General features: G+C 39.3%; 3 protein-coding genes across 5 annotated transcripts in view; all 3 read right to left on the reverse strand.

Annotated features, from left to right (window-relative positions):
- fgb (fibrinogen beta chain) overlaps positions 1–11,467 on the reverse strand; it is a 17,947-nt gene extending 6,480 nt beyond the window's left edge. Inside the window, exons 1-11 of the mRNA XM_050066399.1 lie at positions 11,309–11,467; positions 10,097–10,126; positions 9,905–10,002; positions 7,754–7,853; positions 7,338–7,406; positions 7,032–7,146; positions 5,469–5,575; positions 5,132–5,246; positions 3,781–3,900; positions 3,547–3,669; positions 3,293–3,387 (exon numbers count right to left, since the gene is read on the reverse strand). Coding sequence (XP_049922356.1) covers positions 3,293–3,387; positions 3,547–3,669; positions 3,781–3,900; positions 5,132–5,246; positions 5,469–5,575; positions 7,032–7,146; positions 7,338–7,406; positions 7,754–7,853; positions 9,905–10,002; positions 10,097–10,126; positions 11,309–11,389 — 1,053 coding nt within the window. The 5' untranslated portion in view covers positions 11,390–11,467. The remainder of the gene's footprint in view (positions 1–3,292; positions 3,388–3,546; positions 3,670–3,780; positions 3,901–5,131; positions 5,247–5,468; positions 5,576–7,031; positions 7,147–7,337; positions 7,407–7,753; positions 7,854–9,904; positions 10,003–10,096; positions 10,127–11,308) is intronic.
- Positions 1–23,000, reverse strand: part of rnf175 (ring finger protein 175) — a 394,559-nt gene that overhangs the window by 314,040 nt on the left and 57,519 nt on the right. The window lies entirely within an intron of this gene.
- On the reverse strand, positions 12,688–23,000 carry si:dkeyp-75b4.10 (galactose-specific lectin nattectin). 3 transcript variants are annotated; one of them, XM_050066411.1, is made up of 7 exons: positions 22,982–23,000; positions 18,296–18,449; positions 16,535–16,860; positions 16,175–16,266; positions 15,959–16,093; positions 15,148–15,253; positions 12,688–13,958 (listed from the first exon to the last, which is right to left on the reverse strand). In XM_050066411.1, the coding sequence occupies exons 3-7, from the start codon at positions 16,824–16,826 to the stop codon at positions 13,891–13,893; spliced, it is 693 nt and encodes a 230-aa protein (XP_049922368.1). In that variant the 5' UTR covers positions 16,827–16,860; positions 18,296–18,449; positions 22,982–23,000; the 3' UTR covers positions 12,688–13,890. The 3 variants fall into 3 exon arrangements, with proteins under 3 accessions (XP_049922368.1, XP_049922369.1, XP_049922367.1); XM_050066412.1 differs by lacking the exon at positions 22,982–23,000 and adding an exon at positions 22,879–22,893; XM_050066410.1 differs by lacking the exon at positions 22,982–23,000 and adding an exon at positions 22,061–22,826.

Consider the following 23,000-nt stretch of genomic DNA (forward strand, 5'->3'; position numbering starts at 1 on the left):
TTTTTCGACATACTATACTATGACGTTTATTTGAGTTTTTTTCGACATACTATACTATGACGTTTTTCAACATACTATACTATGACGTTTTCCGACATATTATACTATGATGTTTATTTCTGGTTTTTTTCCGACATACTATACTATGACGTTTATTTCAGTTTTTTCAACATTCTATACTATGACGTTTTCCGACATATTATACTATGACGTTTATTTCGGTTTTTTCGACATACTATTCTATGACGTTTATTTCAGTTTTTTTCAACATACTATACTATGACGTTTTCCAACATATTATACTATGATGTTTATTTCGGTTTTTCTGACATACTATACTATGACGTTTATTTCAGTTTTTTTCAACATACTATACTATGACGTTTTCCGACATATTATACTATGATGTTTATTTAGTTTTTTCCGACATACTGTACTATGACGTTTATTTCAGTTTTTTTTCAACATGCTTTACTATGATGTTTATTTCAGTTTTTTCAACATGCTATACAATGACGTTTTTTCATTTATTCTCAACATACCGTACTATGATGTTTATTTCAGTTTTTTTCGACATACTATACTATGACGTTTATTTCAGTTTTTTCAACATACTATACTATGACGTTTTCCGACATATTATACTATGACGTTTATTTCGTTTTTTTCAACATACTATACTATGACGTTTTCCGACATACTATACTATGACGTTTATTTCAGTTTTTTCGACATACTATACTATGACGTTTATTTCAGTTTTTTCGACATACAATACTATTACGTTTATTTCAGTTTTTTTCGACATACTATACTATGACGTTTTCCGACACGCTTTACTATGACGTTAATTTCAGTTTTTTCAGCATACTATACTATCACGTTTTCATTTATCCTCGACATACCATACTATGATGTTTATTTCAGTTTTTTCAACATACTATACTATGACGTTTTTCGACATACTATACTATGACGTTTATTTCAGTTTTGTCGACATACTATACTATGACGTTTATTTCAGTTTTTTCGACATACAATACTATTACGTTTATTTCGTTTTTTTCCGACATACTATACTATGATGTTTATTTCAGTTTTTTTCGACATGCTTTACTATGCCGTTTATTTCAGTTTTTTCAACATACTATACCATGACGTTTTTTCATTTATTCTCGACATACCATACTATGATGTTTATTTCAGTTATTTCAACATACTATACCAAGACGTTTTCCGACATATTATACTATGACGTTTATTTCGTTTTTTTCGACATACTATACTACGATGTTTATTTCATTTTTTTTCTTCGAGATACTATACTATGACGTTTATTTCAGTTTTTTCAATATACTATACTATGACGTTTTCCGACATATTATACTATGGCGTTTATTTCGGTTTTTTTCGACATACTATACTATGACGTTTATTTCAGTTTTTTTCGACATGCTATACTATGACGTTTTTATCAATTTTTTTTTTACATACTATACTATGACGTTTATTTCAGTTTTTTCCGACATAGTATACTGTGACGTTTTTATCAGGGTTTTTTTTACATACTATACTTTGACGTTTATTTCAGTTTTTTCCGACATACTATACTGTGACGTTTTTATCAGGGTTTTTTTTACATACTATACTATGACGTTTATTTCAGTTTTTTCTACATACTATACTATGACGTTCATTTCAGTTTTTTTCGACATACTATACTATGACGTTTATTTCAGTTTTTTTCAACATACTATACTATGACGTTTTCCGACATATTATAGTATGACGTTTATTTCGTTTTTTCGACATACTATACTATGACGTTTATTTCAGTTTTTTCGACATCCTTTACTATGACGTTTATTTCAGTTTTTTCAACATACAATACAGTGACTTTTTTTTATTTATTCTCGACATACTATACTATGATGTTTATTTCAGTTTTTTCAACATACTATACTATGACGTTTTTATCAGTTTTTTCGACATACTATACTATGACGTTTTTCAACATACTACACTATGACGGTTTTTTTAATCAATTATTTCGATATACTATACCATGACGTTTTTATCAGTTTTTCGACATACTATACTATGTCGTTTTTCGACATACTACACTATGACGTTCATTTCATTTTTTTTGATACACTATGCTATGAAGTGTTTTAAGTTTTTTCACATACTATACTATGATGTCTTTAAACATACTATGCTATGACTTTTTTAAATTTATTTTCGACATACTATACTATTACGTTTTTTCCGTTTTTTCGACATACTATACTATGACATTTTCATTCAATACAAAAACTTTTTTGAGGCAAAAATCACATACAATATATGACTTTTTATGAAGTTTTTTACACACTATATTATGACCTTTTTGTTACTTTTTTACAAGAAACAATACTACACCATTTTTCCAGATAAAAAAATGGCATACTATATTGACTTTTCAATGACATCTTTTCAAGTGTTCAAGGCTTAAAATACTGATTACTGACTTCGTTTGTTATTTTATGACATGAAATAGTACACCATTTTGAGAAAAAATAAGCATACTAATCTGTAACTTTTGCATGATTTTTTTTTTTACATATTTTACTACGACTTTGTTTATCACTTTTTTAGTGACATACAATACTACATCTTTTCTTCCAGAAAAAAAATACATAGTATAGTGTGGTTTTGTTTTCATAATTTTTTATGACATGCTATACTATGACTTTTTACCCCTTATTTTTTGGACATACAATACTGCAACTTTTTTTCAGAGAAAAATGACATAGTATATTTTTATGATTATTACACACAATACTATTTCTTTTTTATGTTTTCATGACATATAATACTACAACTTTTTAAAAAAAATCACTATATATCCTGTGACCTTTCATGAAAGTTCTATTTTGTTATGACAATACTTTTTTTTAATGAACTTATTTAAGACAATAGTTATGGCATTCTTTACTGCATTACTCTTTTATATAGCAATTTTATGGCATGCAATATTATGGTCTTTTTTTATGAATTTTTACATTCTATACTATGACATTTTTGACAGTTTTTTTGATACTGAGGGATGCCATATGCTGTAAAGCCCTCTGAGGCAAATTATGACTTGTGATATTGGGCTTGTTGAATAAAATTGAATAGACAGTTGAATTTGATTGAGAATGTTTTGAATTTTGCTCCAAAAATGAATTAATTTATTATCAAAATTGTTGCAGATTAATTTTCTGTCAATGACCTCTTCATTTCTGCAGTAATTTTTTTAAGGACTCACCTTGGCTCCTGTCCAGTCCTCCATCTCAATGAGAACCTCAGTGGGGCCCATCTTGGTCAACTGACTAATACGGTCATTGCCAAGCCAGTATTCACCTGTCACATGACGAAGGAGAAAGGTACGGTCATCAACCACAGATTATAGGAATAATGGTGGATATGAAAATACAGGTTACTAATTAAATAAATGCTAAAGCTTGGATGAGAAAATCATTTTCACCCATCGAAAGTAAGTTCATATTTTGAAAGTCTTACCGGGAGTCTCACAGTGACCCTTGCCAACATCAAATGCAATGTTGCCAAAACCGCGGCGATATTCGTCCCAGCGGCGGCCAAAGTCAACACTGCCATCGAGCCTGTTCTGGATGAGAAGCCATCCTGAAAAAATAAAAGAAGTTACTACTGAAATATCCAAAGTATAAACATTAAAAACAAACTAAATAATCAAAAAGAAAATGAACAGATGACCTAACTGAGTTATACTCTCACCTCCATTCTGGGATGTCTGATCACAGAAGACCTTGTATGGAGGGTAGAAGGAGTCGGGCTGGATCATGTACATCTGGGAGTCTTTTCCTCCACGGCGGAAGATGTCTTCACACTCCTTACCTGAATCACAGAGACGAACGGTTGATATAGAAAAACTTCTGTACAAGATCTGTTTGATCTGTTTCTACCATTTCTGTATATATGACACATATTTCTTGTTTTATTTTAATTTTTTTTACCAATACACCAAAGCAAATTCCTTGTAGGTGGAAACCTACATGGCAATAAACCAAATTCTGATTCTGAAATGGCTTGTCTGTTTATTCGTCTGCCCAATACTTTGATCCAAGACAAGGTAACTCCAGACGGCCATCAGATTTGGTATTTCCAAATCAGCCAACGCACGAAACCAGTGGCAGGTTAAGTAAATAATATTGATCATCTTGTTACAATGCAATGTTATGCTGGGGAACCTTGGGTCCTGACATTCATTTGGATGCAACTTGACATGCACCACCATTGTAGACCAAGTATCCACCCCCATGGCAATCGCAGTCCCCGATGGCTGCACTGCACAGGAATGACTTGAGTAAGGTGACAAAGAGCTTAATGCCTCAACCAGACCTCCAAATTCCCCAGACCCAAATCTAGACCAAGCACTCATGAGATGAGGTACCCCGACCCACAGTGGAGCCTCCTTGGATCGGACATGGCTCTGACATACCAAGGCATGGCCACAGGACCTTTGGGGGGTGTCCTGTGGTGTCTGGCACCAGGGAGTTGGTGGGATATCAGCACATCCCATGAATAGTCAATCAGATTGGAATTTGGGGAACTCGGAGGCTAGGTTAGTGTTTTGAGTTCTTTGTCACATCCCTTTGGCCACTCAGGAGCAGTTTTTGCAGTGTGGCATGATGCGTTGTCCTGCTGGGGGTGGGTTGCTGTTACCATGAGGGGGTGTTCTTGGTCTGCAACAGTGTTTGGGTGGGTGGAGCGTATCAGGTGGCATCCACGTGAATTCCAGGACCCAAGTTTTCCCCTCAGAACATTGAATTGTAACGACATGATCAATGTTATTCACTTCACCTGGCAGTGGTTTTAAGGTTTTGGCTGATACGTATATATATGTAGAGATATTCAGGACCTATATAGGATGAATTTTCACATTTTTGGGAAACCCCTGTGACCTTTTCTTTAGCGTCACCATCGGGTCAAATTAACAACTTTTCACACGAGTGAAGTTACCACACATTTCTTCACATTCTTGCTCTCTGGAGGATTAAAGTAAGTCATCGGTATGTTGTTCCTCCAACACTTGAATAATGCAGCCTCTCAGGAGCACCGCACTTACCAGACACCACCGGTATGGGACATTTGGACTTGCATGGCTCCTTGCACTCCTCCCTCTGGGCCTGGATGGCCTTCTCCAGCTTCTGGATCTTTAGCTTGATCTTGTCCAGAACCCCCTGCAGCCACACGTCACAGTGTACAGTTACTACATACTGAGATCTGTCCATTACTTTTTCTTTTCAGATATGTTTCTGCAATAGATTTAAGCTCCATTTTTTTCTAAGATTATTCTTTACTTACAGTTTCAAATAGAAACATTATTTAAAGATTAGATTGGGTTAATTGTTTTATATGTATTGGCTGTTTTCTCTTTTGAACTCGTGTCAGTTCTTATTTACCTGTAGCACTCTGATGTTGGAGGGGAACAAAGTGTCCACCGTCTCCTTGATGTAGGCGTGTTGCTCCTCCACTCGATCAGTGTAATCACCGACCACCCTGTTGTTGTCTGAGAGGATCAAGAGAGGCAGAGACAAATCTTAGAGGAGGAGCTTTTGTTTCAAAATGACAAAATGGTGTTGACAAAAATTTAAAGCTAATCTGCGACACAGATTTGGGACTAATTCTGGGTGACTACCATCTGTTGAAGTGGCATATGATGTCCATCGTAAACCAATAATGGCTATGTGCCCCATGAGGTGATTTAATGTAAATTAAGTCACATCATTTAACATAATCTATAATTATTATTAATAATTATTAATGATTTCTTCTGACAGCCCTTTTGATACTTTAATTGGAGGCCTGTTATGAGGTCAGGTCCCAACAAGGTGTTCATGAGAATGGGACGGACAACCTACAAACATAATGCCTCCAGCTGCAGCTACTGCTGCTCAGAGGTCCTCGCTCCCCCCCTCCTCTGTTAAATGGTATCTCCCAGGTGCACTACGTCATCAAACCATGTGATGTTTGGTATTGCCGGATTCAGGAAGCTCTTGACTTTTCAAAACTAACATCGTTTTTCTTTTATTTATTATGTATTTGGCACCAGAGCAGCCTAAACACACAAAGTCCAAAATCCCCATGAGTGGTGACAAGTCATGTCATGCCGTTTTTCGACGGGAAAAGTGAAGGGTTACTCGCGATCTTATGTGGAGCTGTTAGCGGGGACTTAGCTGGTTTATAAAAGGTAAGAGTCTCACTCCTACCACTATTTTTGGCTGAGATATACCGTCTAGAAAATGGAATCATAACTTTCATGTTTCATATGGCTTTATTTGGTGATATTTTATGGTGTTTCTGTGTCATAAACAACATCAGGTATCATAATCACACCTGATTTCAATAAGGTACAATGTTTGAAGCTGGCTGAGTGTTGTTTGATCACTGATAGTACTGTTTTGAAGCAGAGGGACCGACTTGTCATTTGGAGCTCCGCCTGGATCTTTTCATGGTAAAAACACTGTAGAATGGTCATACTTTGAGCAGTCTTCTTCAAATTTGAAACAAGTGTTCATTGATAGTGTGCCTACAGCCCCACAGTGTCATTTACCTGCTCAGATGAAGCCACAGATAGTTATTCATCCCGAAACACATTTTTTATTTTATTTTAGGCAAAATCTTCAACTTTTTACTGACTTCAGAGGCCCATTACTCTGTCTCTGTATCACCTAGAGTGTTTCTGACACTTTCACAAGAAACTTCAGAGAGTTTTCTTTCTGGCAAGACCTCATGCATGCATGTAGTCAGAGCGGTTCAGAAGCTACAGTCATTTTAATTTGGGTATGTCATTTTAGGCATTTTTGCTACAAAATGGGGGAGTACAAGAGGTTTTAAACTGATGCTGCAGTATTTTGTGCTCATGTTTAAGCTAGTGGAACTATTTTGTACTTCATAAACCACGGTTAACCATCGTTACCTGGCTAATGTAGCCCTACAAACAAAAGTCCTGAGGTGTTTCTTACTGTTGATGATTCTCTGCCTCTCCCTCAGAGAGACGGACAGGCTCTTGACGTAGTTGTAGACTGAGTTGGAGGATCGGGACAACTCATCCACCTGAGGCTTGAGTTCATTAATGCTCTGTGAACAGAAAACAGTCGATACCAATCTTTTCTCAATGACAATATGTCGAGAAAGCAATTGATTAATTTCATGTGTTTAGATTTATTAGCAATTTTAATGCAAAAAAATATCAGTTTAACTGAAATTCCAGTTTGTGATCAGTGCAGATTCTCTCATTCATCAGAAAAATGAAAATGTAGTTTAATTACCGTCTTGACGTTCTTCTCCATCTTCAGCAGAGTGGTCTTCAGCTCGCAGCCGTTGGGACACAAAACACCCTGGTGGACGGGAGAATCTGTGGTTAGTTAATTCAGGCTTCGGGGGTTAAAAGAAGGGGGAACCTGTCTGGGCACACATTGATTTCTTTTTGTTAAGGGACAAACCTCTGCAACAATAACACTGACAAAAAATAATGTTTTGACAAGGTTCCATTTTTTTTTTTAATTCCAAAATTCTGCCTGTTGATTTCATTGCATCCTGACATCAACTGAATAAATCTGCAAACTCATGCTAACATTTTTGATAATGGCCTGCAGAGGAGTCGTATACACGCAGCTAGTAGCTACTGAGCTGAGACATATCAGTGGTTGCGTCTTTTGGTGACTGTGTGCTAATGTCCTCCTACCATCTCCTCTGAGGCGTGTGTGCATCCTCCGGCATCCGGCTGTGGCTCCTTCTCCTTAACCTGTCCTGCGACCGGAGCGGCGGTGGGGCGGCCGCGGTACCTGAGATGGAAAGCAGGAGAAACCGACATGTCAGACACACTGAGACTCACTGTGATGTCAAAACATCTTGACAACCATTCAAGGGATTGACAAAAATTGTGTAGTCATGTTCCCCAGATGACGAATCCTTCTGACTTTTTCTCTAGCGCCACCATGAGGTGGGCTTCGACAGTTGGCTCCTACTCCTTCCACATTTTTCAACATACAAACTTCACTTAAACATTGAAACTTTCAGCTCAATTAGGACATTATTGTTTGTAGTTTTTTCATTCATATCTTTAATACTTTCTGAAATATTAAGTGTTTTTAAGGACATTTTCCACATTCAAATTTGACATAAATTCAAGGTTTTTCAAGCATCTTCAACTCCTGTCTCCTCATTTGTACCTTCATGTAGGAACTCCATGCAAACATTAAAATGTTTCCCACCTTCTGTACATTCTGGGCTGTATTCAACTTTCAGATCCCATTTAAACTTTTTGAAATATTCAAACTTGTTGGAGCTTGGTAAAAATGCCCTCCTCAGGTTTTTACATTGGTTTGTATTGGACGAAATGTTAAACTGTCAGAGTGCAGAGAGCTTCTTTAACACTTCTCTTTAACTCGCTGTCACGCCCACAGTTTTCACTCTACATACATACTGTTTGGTCAAAACGGAATAAAACTTCCTCTTACACATTTGGCACAGTGAGCCTGAGAGTTAAAGAAAACCCTTCTACTAACGCAGTTAACCTCAGTGTTAACTGAGACCACAAGTCTTCAAATGTTCCACAGCATTCAGACATTTATGGTCTTATTCGTCATTTAAAGCCGGCACTGCAGTGTAGTGTCAGCTGTTGCAGTATTCACACACACAGTTTCCTCAGAAATTGCATTCTCTAGTTAGCAAGCGTTAGCAAGCGTTAGCAAACGTTAGCATGCTAACACGCCAAACTAAGACGGTGCACATGGTAAACATTAGACCTGCTAAACATCTGCATGTTAGCATTTAGCTCAAAGTTTAGCCTCACAGAGCTGCTGTAGCCTTGTTCCAGTGAGAAGTCGGATACTTCTACTCTGATTACAGTGGTGGAAGGAAACTAAGGACATAAGTTAGCTACGTAGCATTTTAAGGTGTTTGTACTTGATAATTTACACGTCCACTCTTCCACATTAGTAACCCATAATGTTTTTCTTCAATAAGTCACAGTGTAGTCTGCCATTGAAAATTTCACTAAAACAATTATGCCATAGTGTGCATTAAAAATGTTGTTACTTAATTTTTTGTTATTGTATATCATGCACAGAAACAAGCTCCAGTTTATAAAAGTTAAAATCTTACAATGAAATAAAAATAAATAGATAAATAAATTGTATAAAAATAATAAAATATATAATAATAAAATATAAGCATACATAAAAAATTTATATAATGTAATTTAATATTCATATTTAAAATTTTATAAATTATTATACATAATATATAATCATGTAATTATTATTACATTATAAAATTATTATGAAAGTCTTGTTATGTAACAATAAATTATTACATTCATATAATTAACAAATCATTAATTTAATAATTTGTTATTTATAAAATAAATAATAATAAAATAAATGAAATAAATAATAAATAAAATATAAGCATAGAGAAAAAATACTGACAATATAAAATAAATAATAATAGTCATTGTTGAAGTCATAGCATAGTGTGTCATAACAAATATTTAGTTTATTATTAGTTATGTTGAGATATTGAAATAATTACCTCATGATCCTGAGACAATGATATTAGGAAAATTATATACATATATATTTTCTTCACCATTAAAACACTGCAAACACAGTAATGCATATAAATTAATGACCCAACACGTGAACAGGAGCCATTTTGTCACCAGTTGTTTTCAAGTTTATTCTGTCTGATTCTGTAGTTTTTTTTAATGTTACTTTAGAAACAGGCTTCATGTGAGAGATCTGTGTGTTGCATTAGTTTTTATCATCACTCTGTCTTTTACTCCTGTTTCAGATGTGTGTGTGTGTGTGTGTGTGTGTGTGTTTGAACGTACCTTCCGCCCCCGCTGATAGGGGGTGGGGCATAGCGGTTAGGGTTGTACCTGTCCCTGCCCTTCATCACTGGACGGTGACCACGAGCATCTACAGGCGCCTGCGGGAGCACGAGAGACAAAGAGACGTGATGTGGGAAAAACAAAACACCTCAAAGATGCAAATTTAAAACAGAGGAAACATTTTCCACTCACTGTCTTATTCTTTGTTGGTGAGCTGGTGTCCTGTGGAAGACAAAAGGAAACTGCTGTGAATATTTCTGATGGTTCAAATTAATTCTTCATCCCAAGCTTGTGTTTGACACTTTGAAGCAGAGGACACTAAATGTGACTGCAGGTGTGTCCCGTACCACGTGTGTCACTGCAGGACATGTAATCTGAGTACTGATCAGATGTTGCAGGTTTTCAAAAATAAAAATAATGATTGATGTTTACTGCAGCGATGTGAGTTTTGATGTTATGTATTGCAAAAAAAATGTTGATTTTTTAATTTTGATAAATAATAAATAATGTATTAACCTGCCGAGGACCAAGTTGTGTTCCAAATACACACACAAATTATTGTACTGGTGGATTTTGTTCTGTGAATTGATTGGATGGAAAATCGGAAACTGCCTAACAGTGAAAATGACAATAAACGGTCTTAACGGACTTTTATTTATTTTCAATGAATAATTAACTCATAGCAATGAATAAAGTGATGCGTCACAACCTCTTGCTTATATATTTTATTTCATATGTGTCATCACTGCTCTGAATCTCCTAACTTTCTGAAGTACAGACAGAAAACAGTTTGCTGAAAACCTCTTGAGATGAATATCCTGTGACACTGTTAGAAAGTCAAATGAGAACAGCTTGTCCCTGATTCATTTTCAGATCCCGAGTAAATCTTTCACATTTTTCTTTGACATCTTTCAGTAATATAACATCTCATGTTTACTTTAAACACAAGTGATGTTCTTTAACAATATGATTTATGGACTGAAACGTTCCCTGAGCTTCCTCTTGCCTCACCGCTTTTGTTTCCTACATTTCTTTAGGAGAGAAATTACAGTACGTAACTGTGAAATATTCAAACCCACAGCAGCGCTGAAAGAAGCACTCTGATTTCTTTTACTAAAGTTAAAATAGCAGCGCCACAGTGTAGAAGTACTAAGTTACTTTGTAATGATAAATGTAAATATGCAAAGTGCCCAGTCGGTCTAACTGCTGCTGCAACATAAATATGATGAAGTGAAAAGTATTTCTCTCTGATGTGGTGGATGAGACGCACAACGTGACAGAAAATGGAGAATGAAGTACAAGTACCTCAAGAGTAAATATACTTAGTTACTTAGTTTCCTTGATCACACACAAGTGACACCATTTTAGAGACCTGACTGTAATCAACCGAGTGAACACACTCACCGTGTCATAGTCGTCATAGTCCAGGTTATCCTGAGCCCAGGCGAATGTCACACACAGACACAGCAGCAGCAGCGTCCTCATGGTTCACTCTTGATAAAGTTCCTCTTCTCTGCTGTCTTCAGTGTGCCTTCACTCCTCTCTCTGTCCCTGAGGTCTGACTGCACCAGGCATTTATCCTCAGCCTCAGTGTGAGTGGGCACCCACACACACACACACACACACACACACACACACACACTATTGATCTGCTCACAGCCTGGTCAATACCTGCAGGCGCTCTGACCTGCAGGCTGGCGGGAACAAAAGGCCAAAAGGCCTCAAGACTTCACTGATGAGTCAGAATCTGTTGATGTGATTCATGTGAGCAGCTTCCAGTTTGAATTCAGAGACACAGTGTCCCATAAAGTTCTGAATTTATGTCAAAACCTCTTTAAACATTTGGCTGGTTTGAAAACAGTCAGCACGTTCTGTTACAAGTTAACCGGACATGAGTGCTACAACCAAATGTACTCACAATGAAAAACAGCCTCATGTTATTATTATCATCATTATGAATCTGATGCACACTAGATAACACACACACAGATTAATATTCTACAGAAGGCCTGAGAGGCAAAAAAAAACCAAACAGTTTCCTCTCTGTGTTTATGATGTTTGAGCTGCTGAGGAAAAAGCTTTGACCCTTTTACATGTACGTTACTTTAAAGCTCATATGTACAGCTGTGTCATCAAAACATCCAATAATATATAATAATACATCCACAGAACGTCTAGAGGTGTAGAATTAAAGTCTATATTTTCCTGAAAACAAATAATTACAGTGGAGAAATAACTGTTTTAGAAATTTTGACAGGTCCAAAATATGTCAATATTGATGAACTATGGTAAGAAAAAGTCAGGATGTCGGCTAATTAAAGATATTTTACCTAATACTCTAGAAACGGCAAATTTGGGACGGTAACGTTCAGTCAACTTAAAATTTTTGGTCAGCACAGACACTAACTTTTTTCAGTTAAAACAACGTGTTACTTTTTTACAGTGTTTCCATCGGTTGGTTTAAATTAGATGTTTTAATTTTAAAGAGTTCATGGCGGCTGCTGAGTTACTTTTTAACAGAGTGCAGCTGAGGACACGTCGTCTGTATTTGTCCTGGAAACGGGACAACCCTTTTTTTTCCAAGTCAACATTTTACACTTGAAACAAATGAACATTTGTAGGTTGACTGCAGTGTTTTCTTTGAGCCAACAACATAAATAAATAAATGAATAAATAAAAAAATAAAGGTATTTCTCAGTCAGAATTTCATTCCTGGCCGTGTGGAGGACGGCTTTACGTTGGGAAACGTTCCCAAACCTTCCTGACTCATGACCTGCGCATCTTTAAGGTCCTGCTCGCTGACTGTAAGGCCTGGATTTACTGAGTGACAGGCAGCATGTGTCAGTGTGTGCACCAGGTCGTACACACATGTAAGACCTTTTTAATATCACCTTATATGAAAAGACCAAACCTGTGATGTGTGTGACACATGTGTGAGTACTCTTTTCAAGTAAACACACTGATGTCAGTTCAAAATGAACAGTATTTACAGAAGTTTTCACAGTAATGTGATTGAAAATATTTAAGGCTTGTTCAGGACCTGTCTCACCCTGGTGCAGACGCAGCTCTGGTCTGATGTTTAATCATCTATACAGAGCTTATTATCAACAAAATAATTCTATATATCATGACGTCTCTTGGAGATTTTGACACTGGGATTTTAAAATGTGTATTGTAATCATTTCCCCTTGAAAATATTATTGTCATCAGGGTTTTTTTCTCCTCAAAGACACAGTGAATCTAATCTTCGAACAGTCAGAGCAGTTTTTGTGAAAACGCTGCAGTGTCAGTTTCGGGAAATTAGGACGATTGAGCAACTGATGTTTGCTTGAGTCCAAAAGTGAACACGGTGCTGAGATCACAGTGCTCGACACACAAACCCACACTTTACTCATCTGGACACAATCTAATCTCTCTCAAGGTGCATCTTTATCTTTATGTAAAGCAAAGCCACGAGCTGCCTCATCACAACTCTGACTTTAACCTTAAAGGCAGGAAATAAACATTAACCCGTAAAACAAATTTAAATCGATCTCTGATGGAAAGAAGAACAAACAACATACAAACAAGTACAAATATATATCTGTATTTTTGTAATCTGAGGGCGCATGCTACAGATTTGAAGGAGGAAATAATTAAAACATTTCTCCCACAGCAGCTCCGTGCACTCATTTGTGTTTCTGCTTTCATGTTTTGTGCTTTTAATGCAATTACATGTTTTATATGCATGTAGACATTCATGATTCACGTCTTAAGTTGTGACATAAACTTTCACTATTATTTCATTATCCATAGTTTTATTGATATTAAAATGATATCTGGGGGTCGACACGTCAGTGCCAACGAGATGAACCTGCAGAAGCTCGTGTGTTTGATATTTATCCATCACAGCTGATTCTGGAGAGGAAACGTTACTCCAGCTGGACCGGCTCGTGACGCCTCAGACCTCATCAGACGAGTCTGGTTTTTGGATGCCAGGTCCGAGTTCAGATCCTCTTGGCACAAACGAAAGGCAGAAAGTCATCGCAGGAGCCGTAGTACCACTTCCTGTCAACTGCAATGTGGAAGATGGACAGAAAGACTTCACTTTAACGTTTTCAAGCTGCACACACAAAGTAAACGACGACGGTAGGGATGGGGATCAGTACTCCAGTACCAGCAGAGAGTAATCCCCGCCCAGCATCCTTCATGTGAACATGACTTTTATAAACAGTTTAAACACAAGAGCTGAACTGTTTCAAAGTCGGTGCAAGTTTAGCTGCTGCTGCTGCTACGTTAGCTTGTGCTCACCGTGTAGACAGCTCCAGAGACTGTCCTTCAACACTGCGTGTAAGCAATGTAACAGCAGCAACAGAAAGTTTTTTGTTTTTTTTAAAGTTACTTTAAGCCTTAAATGGACAGGCACATATACATGCTCTGGAAAGTTAACTAAAATGTATTTTCTGATGCAGTGGCTCCGACCTGGTCCAGTGACAGGGTCCAGATTTCTCCTCAGTCATCAGTTCAAGGTCCACACACTTTAATTTATTCAGCGTCAGATTTGTGTCAAGCTAGTTTTCTGTCTCTGTAAAGTAGCTGACTGTTAGCCGTTAACTCTACAGCAGGAAACATAATTTCAAAATAAAAGTTCTGTGCTGGAAATTCACAGTACTTTAAAATAAAATGTGTTTTTTACAAACTTGAAATTTATGAGTCACTTGCGGTCCATTCGGAATGAACCTGCGACCCACTTTTGGACCACAACCCACCAGTCGGGAACCACTGATCTAACGTATGTAGACTAAATTATTTTCTAAATTACAAGTTGTATTTCCCAAAATACATTTAGGATATAAATTTAATATTCTCCCCTTCATGTTTACAGCCTGGTACTGAAGCAGTTTTGGCCTCTGTCGCTAATTTCAACATTCATGACGACTGTACGGGGCTGAATTTATATAGAACTCACCTGTAGACATTTTATTAAGGATTAAAGTTACACGTCATAGAGGGCGGGGCCTCTTTGAGTGACAGGCTGTCTGCTGATCATACTGCTGTGAAAGGAGGCCTGTTTTTGGTCTGCGTCTGACGTGGAAATCACCGACCAATCGGTGATTATAGAACAGTTGGTATAAAATGTGCAGACGTATCCGTAGTTTGCAGAAACGTACGATGCCATCATTTCTTCTGGCTACTGGAATATTAAACATTTGTCTGCTCGTGTGTGTGTGTGTGCGTGTGTGTGTGTGACTGTAGTTCATTACATCCATAATTCATCTTCAGACAGCGCTCAGCTCTCTCCACGCTGTAGTCCCTGTGCCAGTATTCGTAACGAAACTTGGAGCCGTCACTCCACATCCAAAAAGAGAGCTATGGATAGAAAGACAAATTTTTTATTTATAAATATAAATGCATCTATGCTGCTGAGATCTGAACTTTTGTTTAGTATGCATTTTTAATTTCTCCTAGCTATTTGGGATCGGTAGGACACAATAAGTAGCTATAAATAAAAACTTAACACATTGTCATCGATAATAAGGTCCCAATGTCCTCAAAGGAGTACTTCCTAATTAACAGCATCTTAGTTTGGTACTGTTGCTAAAACTGGTCAACTTTGTTGCAATATCAAACTACAAACTTTATTTATCATAAATAAACAAGCTTAAATCATGAAACGTGATCAGGTTTGTTCACATTTGTCTCTGGATCGGCTGCAGACTGACTTGGCAGAGATGGCGGCCATCTTGTTTTTCCATTGATCAGTGTAGTGTGCTCTAACCACCACTAGATGGCACAAAGAGTGTCCACAGACGAGGACAACAGGTCTGAGTTAATTAGAATGAAGTGAGGGTCAAGTAAACCCAAAGTGTGATGTCCTCATATGAGGCTAAACATAACTTAAACTGCACTTTAAAGGTGCAAATTAAAATTCTACTGATAGGAAAGTTTGTGGCTCCTCACTCAGTCGAGTTTTGGGGTAATTTTGGAGATCTGGGTTAAATACAAGCTACAGTGACGTGACCTGCAGATGTGCAGTGTAACAGTCACATCAGCTAAACACAAAGACGTCCCTACATGTATGGCATCGTGGCCGCCGATCCAGGTGAGGGGGAAGTCGTGGCCATCTCCTCTGGTCAGAGCCTGGATGAAGTGATTCTCCTCGTAGCTGTGGACTGATGCCAGGTTGGCCCCTTCAAACAGACAGTAGCCCTGGAGGTGACCAGAGAGGAGAGAGTAGCACCATGTTTGACTCATTGCATCATGACTGGATGTGTGAGCAGCTGTCCTCACCTCGGCTTCAGCCCACGTCTTCGGGCTGTCGATGAAGACGAAACACTGCTTTCCGAAGCGGGACCAGCCGTACGGGCAGTAGAACTCCCGGTCTATAAGAAAACAAACATTTTAAATATTTTACTTTTATTTATTCTTTTTACAGCGCTGCTTTGACTCTGTATCAGTAACCACCTACTAAATCTGTTAATAGATACATAAATAAAGTTCAATATTTATGAAATGTGGTGGAGTACAACGTACAAGTATAAATCACAGTACTTAAGTAAATGTACTTAGTTACTTCCCAACACCGACCAAGAATCCCCTGCAGCAAAATGAAGCTTCCTGTTCCAACAAAAAATAAAAATCATCACTCACCACAGTTAACGGGTACGGCCCCCAGCGGCGTCCTCGTGTTCGGTATCTCCTCTCCGGTGATGACGTTGACGCACCAGCAGTTCCCGGTGGAGTCGGAGCACTGCTGCGGGAGGAAGTTCCCGTGAGCGTCGCACTGTGGGATGAACGCTCCCATGATGTTGATGCCCTCCTGCCTCGCGTAATCGCAGAGACCCGAGTGCCTGCCGGAGAGGCTGGTGTTGGTGCTGAGCGGGACGGCTCGGCTCAGGGTCAGAAAGGTGCCGAGCGTCAGAGACACGCTGAGCACCTTCATGGTGATGATGATGATGCTGAAGAGGGAGTGTGGCCTGTCAAAACAGTAGCAAAATTAGAAGCACCGCCCCCTGTTTGTATGACTCCGCCCACCAGTCCAGTGTCTCTGACAGTTTCAAGATTAGAGTCACCAATTCAGTATCTGACCAAATGTCTCCCCTTCTGTTCCTGAGATATTACGTTAAAACATGATGATGTCACAGTCAAGCTGACCTTTGACCTTTGGACCTTCATTATTTTATCCTGTTAGACACTTGTGTCAAGTTTGGTCAGAATTAGTGCATGAATTCTTAAGTTATGCACAAAAACATGTTTTACAAGGTCACAGTGACCTTTGACCACCAAATTTGTATCAGTTAATTATTTAGTGGACGTTTGTGCCAACTTTTTAAAAATTGCCTCAGGGTGCTCTTGAGCACAGTGACCTTTGACTGCCAAAATTAAATAAGGTTCATTGTTCAGTCCAAGTGGACGTTTGTGCCAAATTTGAAGAAATCCCCACGAAGTGTTCTGGAGATATTTTGCTCACGAGAATGCTATGGATGCAAGGTCCCAGTGAGGACCAAAATCCAATCAGTTCATCGCTGACTTTGAGTCAACGTTTGTGCCAAATTTGAGGAAATTCCTACTTCAGATATCACGTTCATGAGAATGAGACAGATGAGGTCACAGTGACACTGACTTTTGACCACCATACTAATAAGTTCATTGTGAGTCTAAATTTGACGAAATTCGCTCAAGGTGTTCTTGAGATATCCCCTTTACAAGAACGGAGCGGACATATGGATGTACGATTTTTTTGCGATGTTGGATTTATTTATTTTTTTTTACATTTACTGTTTTTGTTATTGTTATTGTTGTTGTTGTTGTTATGTATCCGTCCTTTACAGCAGACTCTATTCTTGTTATTTGACTCTTTTTGTGTCTTTACTGTTTTTTATTGGCATTTATAATTCGTAACAGACATTTTTTCACCGTGTTACTGCAGTTGCTGTCGTATATTTGTATCGGATGTGAACTCAGCGTTGCCGTAGAAGAGCTGAATGCTCGGTCAGTTTTCCCTGAATAAACAATGGTTTGATTGACGTACGCATGAACAGACTGCTGAACAACCTGAAAACATAGCGCTTCCCCCTCACTGCTGCCGCCGGGGTGGGGGTATAAAAATTTTTAAAAGTCTGAAAAGTCCTAAAAAGCTAAATTAATGCGCACATTGTTGAATAAAGCAAAGGTTCTAGAGGCTTGTTGAAGCTGAGAGTCCTCGTAGGGCTGCTTAGTATTTCCTCTGCCATTACCAACACTGACATTTGGCACTTTACTCGTGAGAACGACACATCAGATATAATTCATATAAAAGACTTTGGCAAATCAATACACCAAACACAGAAGGAGTTGAATTTTTCTTTGCATGATGATCACTTCATAAAGTATAAAACAAGCTGTATTGGCTGAAACAAACTGCAGACTCACCTGTTCGAGGATCAGCTGGTGTGTCGAGCCGCCTCTGCTGCTCCTTGTCTTTTATCCTGCAGATCGCCGACACCTCTCATGTGTCATTATTTTAATTTCCCACGACTTCGCTGACACTTTGGGGCAGAAGTGGCTCCAACAATGACTCGAGCAGCTGCAGGCACAGATATGGCTTTGTCTGTACCGTATTTATTGTATGTGATAATCCCTGGTGTATACAGTCATCCTCTCTCACACTATCATGATCACAGTGAGCTTCAGGTTTCATCATGTCATTGATCTCAGTGTCCCACAGTGTCCCACAGTGTCTCGGCCTCCCAGACTGTCTCGTCTGGTTTCCAGGTTACCTGTTCTTATCTCATCCAAAGCCGCTCTTATTTTCCCGACCTTGTATTGTGCAGATCCGGGTTATGAACTATTTTTGCAAGTCAACACCGACACCACTTGAGACTTGGCTGGATCATATCCTCCACTACAGACAACATAAGCTGCAAAATCCGATAAATCTTTTTAGTTTTGTGTCATGTATCTCATTGAAGATCTAATAAGCAGTCTGTTTCCCACAATGCCCTCTGCTTATTCATTACTCCAGCGAGTTACTGACGCCACCTCACGTCAAAACAATCTGAAATATACCTTTAGGTAAACAACTAGAATCACTGCCCCGTGATTGTATGACTCGACCCACCAGTCTCTTTGAGTCATATTTAAATAACGGTGACTTCATGTAAACAGGTGCAGTTAGGTTGTTTGTACACAGGGTGGCGCACTGCAGCAGGACACACAGGTAACAAAGGTGCAGGTGGTGAGCAGCAGGTGAGAGATGGACTCTGAAAGTGTTCAGTGGAGACCAACCTGAGACGAACATTGTTTTACCTGCGTGAAGGTGAGCACATTAAACTAGTGTGTCTCTGCACCCAAAGACACCTGATGATGAAGTGGACATTAGGTCTGACCTACTTGCTGGAGCAGTAAACTAGCTTTCATTACAGTCTACTGACTTTCCCAGTTATTAGTCAGATCCTGTGTATCTCCATGGAAACAGAGACAACAGTCGCAAAAACATTCAGGACACTCAGGACACACAGGACACAAATGACACTCTGAACACTCTGGACACACAGGACACACAGGACACAAATGACACTCTGGACTCACAGGAAACGCAGGACACACAGGACACTCTGGACTCACAGGAAACGCAGGACACACAGGACACACAGGACACAAATGACACTCTGGACACTCTGGACACTCTGGACACACAGGACACACAGGACACACAGGACACAAATGACACTCTGGACACTCTGGACACACAGGACACACAGGACACACAGGATACACAGGACACACAGGACACACTGGACACACTGGACAATCTGGACACACAGGACACGCAGAACATGCAGAACATGCAGGACACACAGGACACTCTGGACACTCTGGATGCGCAGGTCACACAGGACACACAGGACACAAATGACACTCTGGACACTCTGGACACACAGGACACACAGGACACTCTGGACACTCTGGACACTCTGGACACACAGGTCACAAATGACACTCTGGACACTCTGGACACTCTGGACACACAGGACACACAGGATACACAGGACACACAGGACACACTGGACACACTGGACAATCTGGACACACACTCTGGACACACAGGACACGCAGAACATGCAGGACACACAGGACACTCTGGACACTCTGGATGCGCAGGACAAACAGGACACTCTGGACACTCAAGAAACACAAGACACTCAGGACACCCAGGACACTGTGGACATGCAGAACAAGCAGGACACGCAGAACAAGCAGGGCACGCAGGACACTCTGGACACTCTGGACACACAGGACACAGAGGACACACAGGACACACTGGACACTCTGGACACTCTGGACACTCTGGACACACACACAGGACACGCAGAACACGCAGGACACTCTGGACGCGCAGGAAACACAAGACACTCAGGACACACAGGACACTCTGGACATGCAGAACAAGCAGGACACGCAGAACAAGCAGGACACACAGGACACTCTGGACACTCTGGATGCGCAGGACAAACAGGACACTCTGGACACTCAAGAAACACAAGACACTCAGGACACCCAGGACACTGTGGACACTCAGGACACCCAGGACACTGTGGACACTCTGGACATACACTCTGGACACACTGGACACGTAGGACAAACAGGACACTCTGGACACTCAGGAAACACAAGACACTCAGGACACCCAGGACACTGTGGACACTCTGGACACACACTCTGGACACACAGGACACACTGGACACGTAGGACAAACAGGACACTCTGGACACTCAGAACAAGCAGGACACGCAGAACACGCAGGACACGCAGGACACTCTGGACACTCTGGACACTCTGGACACGCAGTAAACACAAGACACTCAGGACACTCAGGACACTCTGGACACGCAGAACAAGCAGGACACGCAGAACACGCAGGACACACAGGACACTCTGGACACTCTGGACACTCAGGACACACAGGACACACAGGACACACAGGACACACCTCTTCATATGGGATTTTCATATAAAACATAAAATAAAAAACACTAACATCACATACATGTGAACATGTGTGTCCAGTGTTTAGTGTTAAACCTGAGCAGCTGGGTCACATCATACGCCAATAACTGAGAAAACAAACACAAATTTTGTCACAAAAAATATGAATATAAGCAAATAAAAAGCTGTAAAATCCCGTATGAGGAGGCGTGTCCTGTGTTTGAGTCACTAGGTCACATTATATGATATTATTTAGGGAAAAAATCTGAATTTTTGATTAAAAAATATTATTATAAAGTGAGGAAAAAAATGCAAAATTACAATTTAAAAATGTATTTTATTTAAAACAAGAACCAATTAAATCCCGTATTAAGAAGTGTGTCCTGTGTCAGGATACGTTTGGAGTCACTAGATCATTTTCAATTTTTTTTTGCAGAAATATATATTTATATAAAATAGAAGAAGCAGTAAAATCAGGTTTGAATATGTGCGACCTGTGTAGTGAAACTTTTTGGAAATAAATTTGAGTCAGTGGGTCACATTATATGAAGGTTATTTAATTAAGAATATTAATATAAATTTGTACAAAAAATGTGAAACTACTATTAATTCAAATAAGATAGAAGAAGCAGGAGCTGTGACCTGCTGAGTCTTACTGATGGTTCATTTAACTCTTAACATATTTATGTTAAATACATTAAAAACATAAGTAATAATATTATCAATAAAGAATAATATATTTAATCATAACTTTTACTAATACTGAAAAACACTGGTTTCATGTTATTTAAACAGCTGATCCTCAGTCAGCTCCTCCAGGACTCACACCGGGGGCTGGGAGGAGAGCTACCCAGCCTCCTGCCGCCAACACCCGGGTAAAGTGAGGGGAAGACACCGCTGGGTCCGGAGGGACTAAAACTAACTTCTCCGCGGTGTTTGGCGCCATCAGGCGGCAGAGCCGAGTGAAGTGGAGCCTGGAGTGTGCTCCAGCTTTACACTCACTGCTTTAATTTAATCTGAGAATAATTAATTAAATTATAAAAGTCAATATGAGCACGTTAAAGGAGGCGTCAGCGGTTTAAACACCTGGTTTGTGTCAAACACCTGTCTGCACCTGTCTGCACCTGTCTCCACCTGTCTGCACCTCTCTGCACCTGTCTCAGTCATATCTAAACACAGAGACACATGTGTAGATTAAATGTGACTCACACTGTGTGATGACGTCATTATCTCTGACGTCCATCCCGTGTAAACCCGCAGACAGCTCCACCGATGACCCGCCGCGCCTTCACACTGCAGAACCTCCCTGAGAAACATCGTGTTTCTAACTTGTCCTCAGGATCACAGTGACGCGGCGGAAACTATCTGCACATTAATGACGTCACCTCAAACAGGAAGTACCAGTAGCCAATTCGGCATCATTGTTATGGTGCTGAGTTACCATAAACATGAACAAATGTCAGTTTTGAATACGGAGCTCAAGTTGTGGCTCCATGGCGACTCTGTGCTTCCTCTTTATCTTCCCCCCGGAAACCGCATATTCTGTCGTTCCAGGACTTTAAACCGGATGTGCCGAAATTAAAGTGGGACACAGAATAATAATACAAATGACAACATGAATTTATAATAACTGTTTTCCATGTCGCAACACCAATATATATATTTTACTGTACTGTACCAACTGGGCACTCAGTGGGTATGGACTAAACCTTTAAATTATCACAGGGGATGAAATTAAGCTTAGAAACATTCACACACTTTTTCTGTCAGTGTGTACATGTGACTGTCTTCTGGACTATTTTTCAGTTGGATCTCCGGAAAAAAATTTGGGCAGGAACATTTTGCTTATTTGTTAATAATATTCAAACATCCAAATTTCTCCACGAATAAACAATATATAATTAATTTTCTCATTATTTTAGCTGCATTCAGAACAAGTTTGTAAAAAAAACTCCTGTTTCCTGCTGCAGAGTGAGTGACTAACAGACAGACAGGCCCAATTCCAATCCGATCCCTTACAGACTCACTGATTTAGAGGCGCGTTCATGTGAAGTGCGTGAGTGTGTGAGGGCTGTCCCATTGTCAAATCAAGTCAGTGAGTCAGTGAGTGAGCCCTTTATGCCCCCTTACCGTAGGTCAGCATCGATGC

Source organism: Epinephelus moara, chromosome 17 (assembly GCF_006386435.1).
Source record: "Epinephelus moara isolate mb chromosome 17, YSFRI_EMoa_1.0, whole genome shotgun sequence".
NCBI classification, from domain to species: Eukaryota; Metazoa; Chordata; class Actinopteri; order Perciformes; family Serranidae; genus Epinephelus; species Epinephelus moara.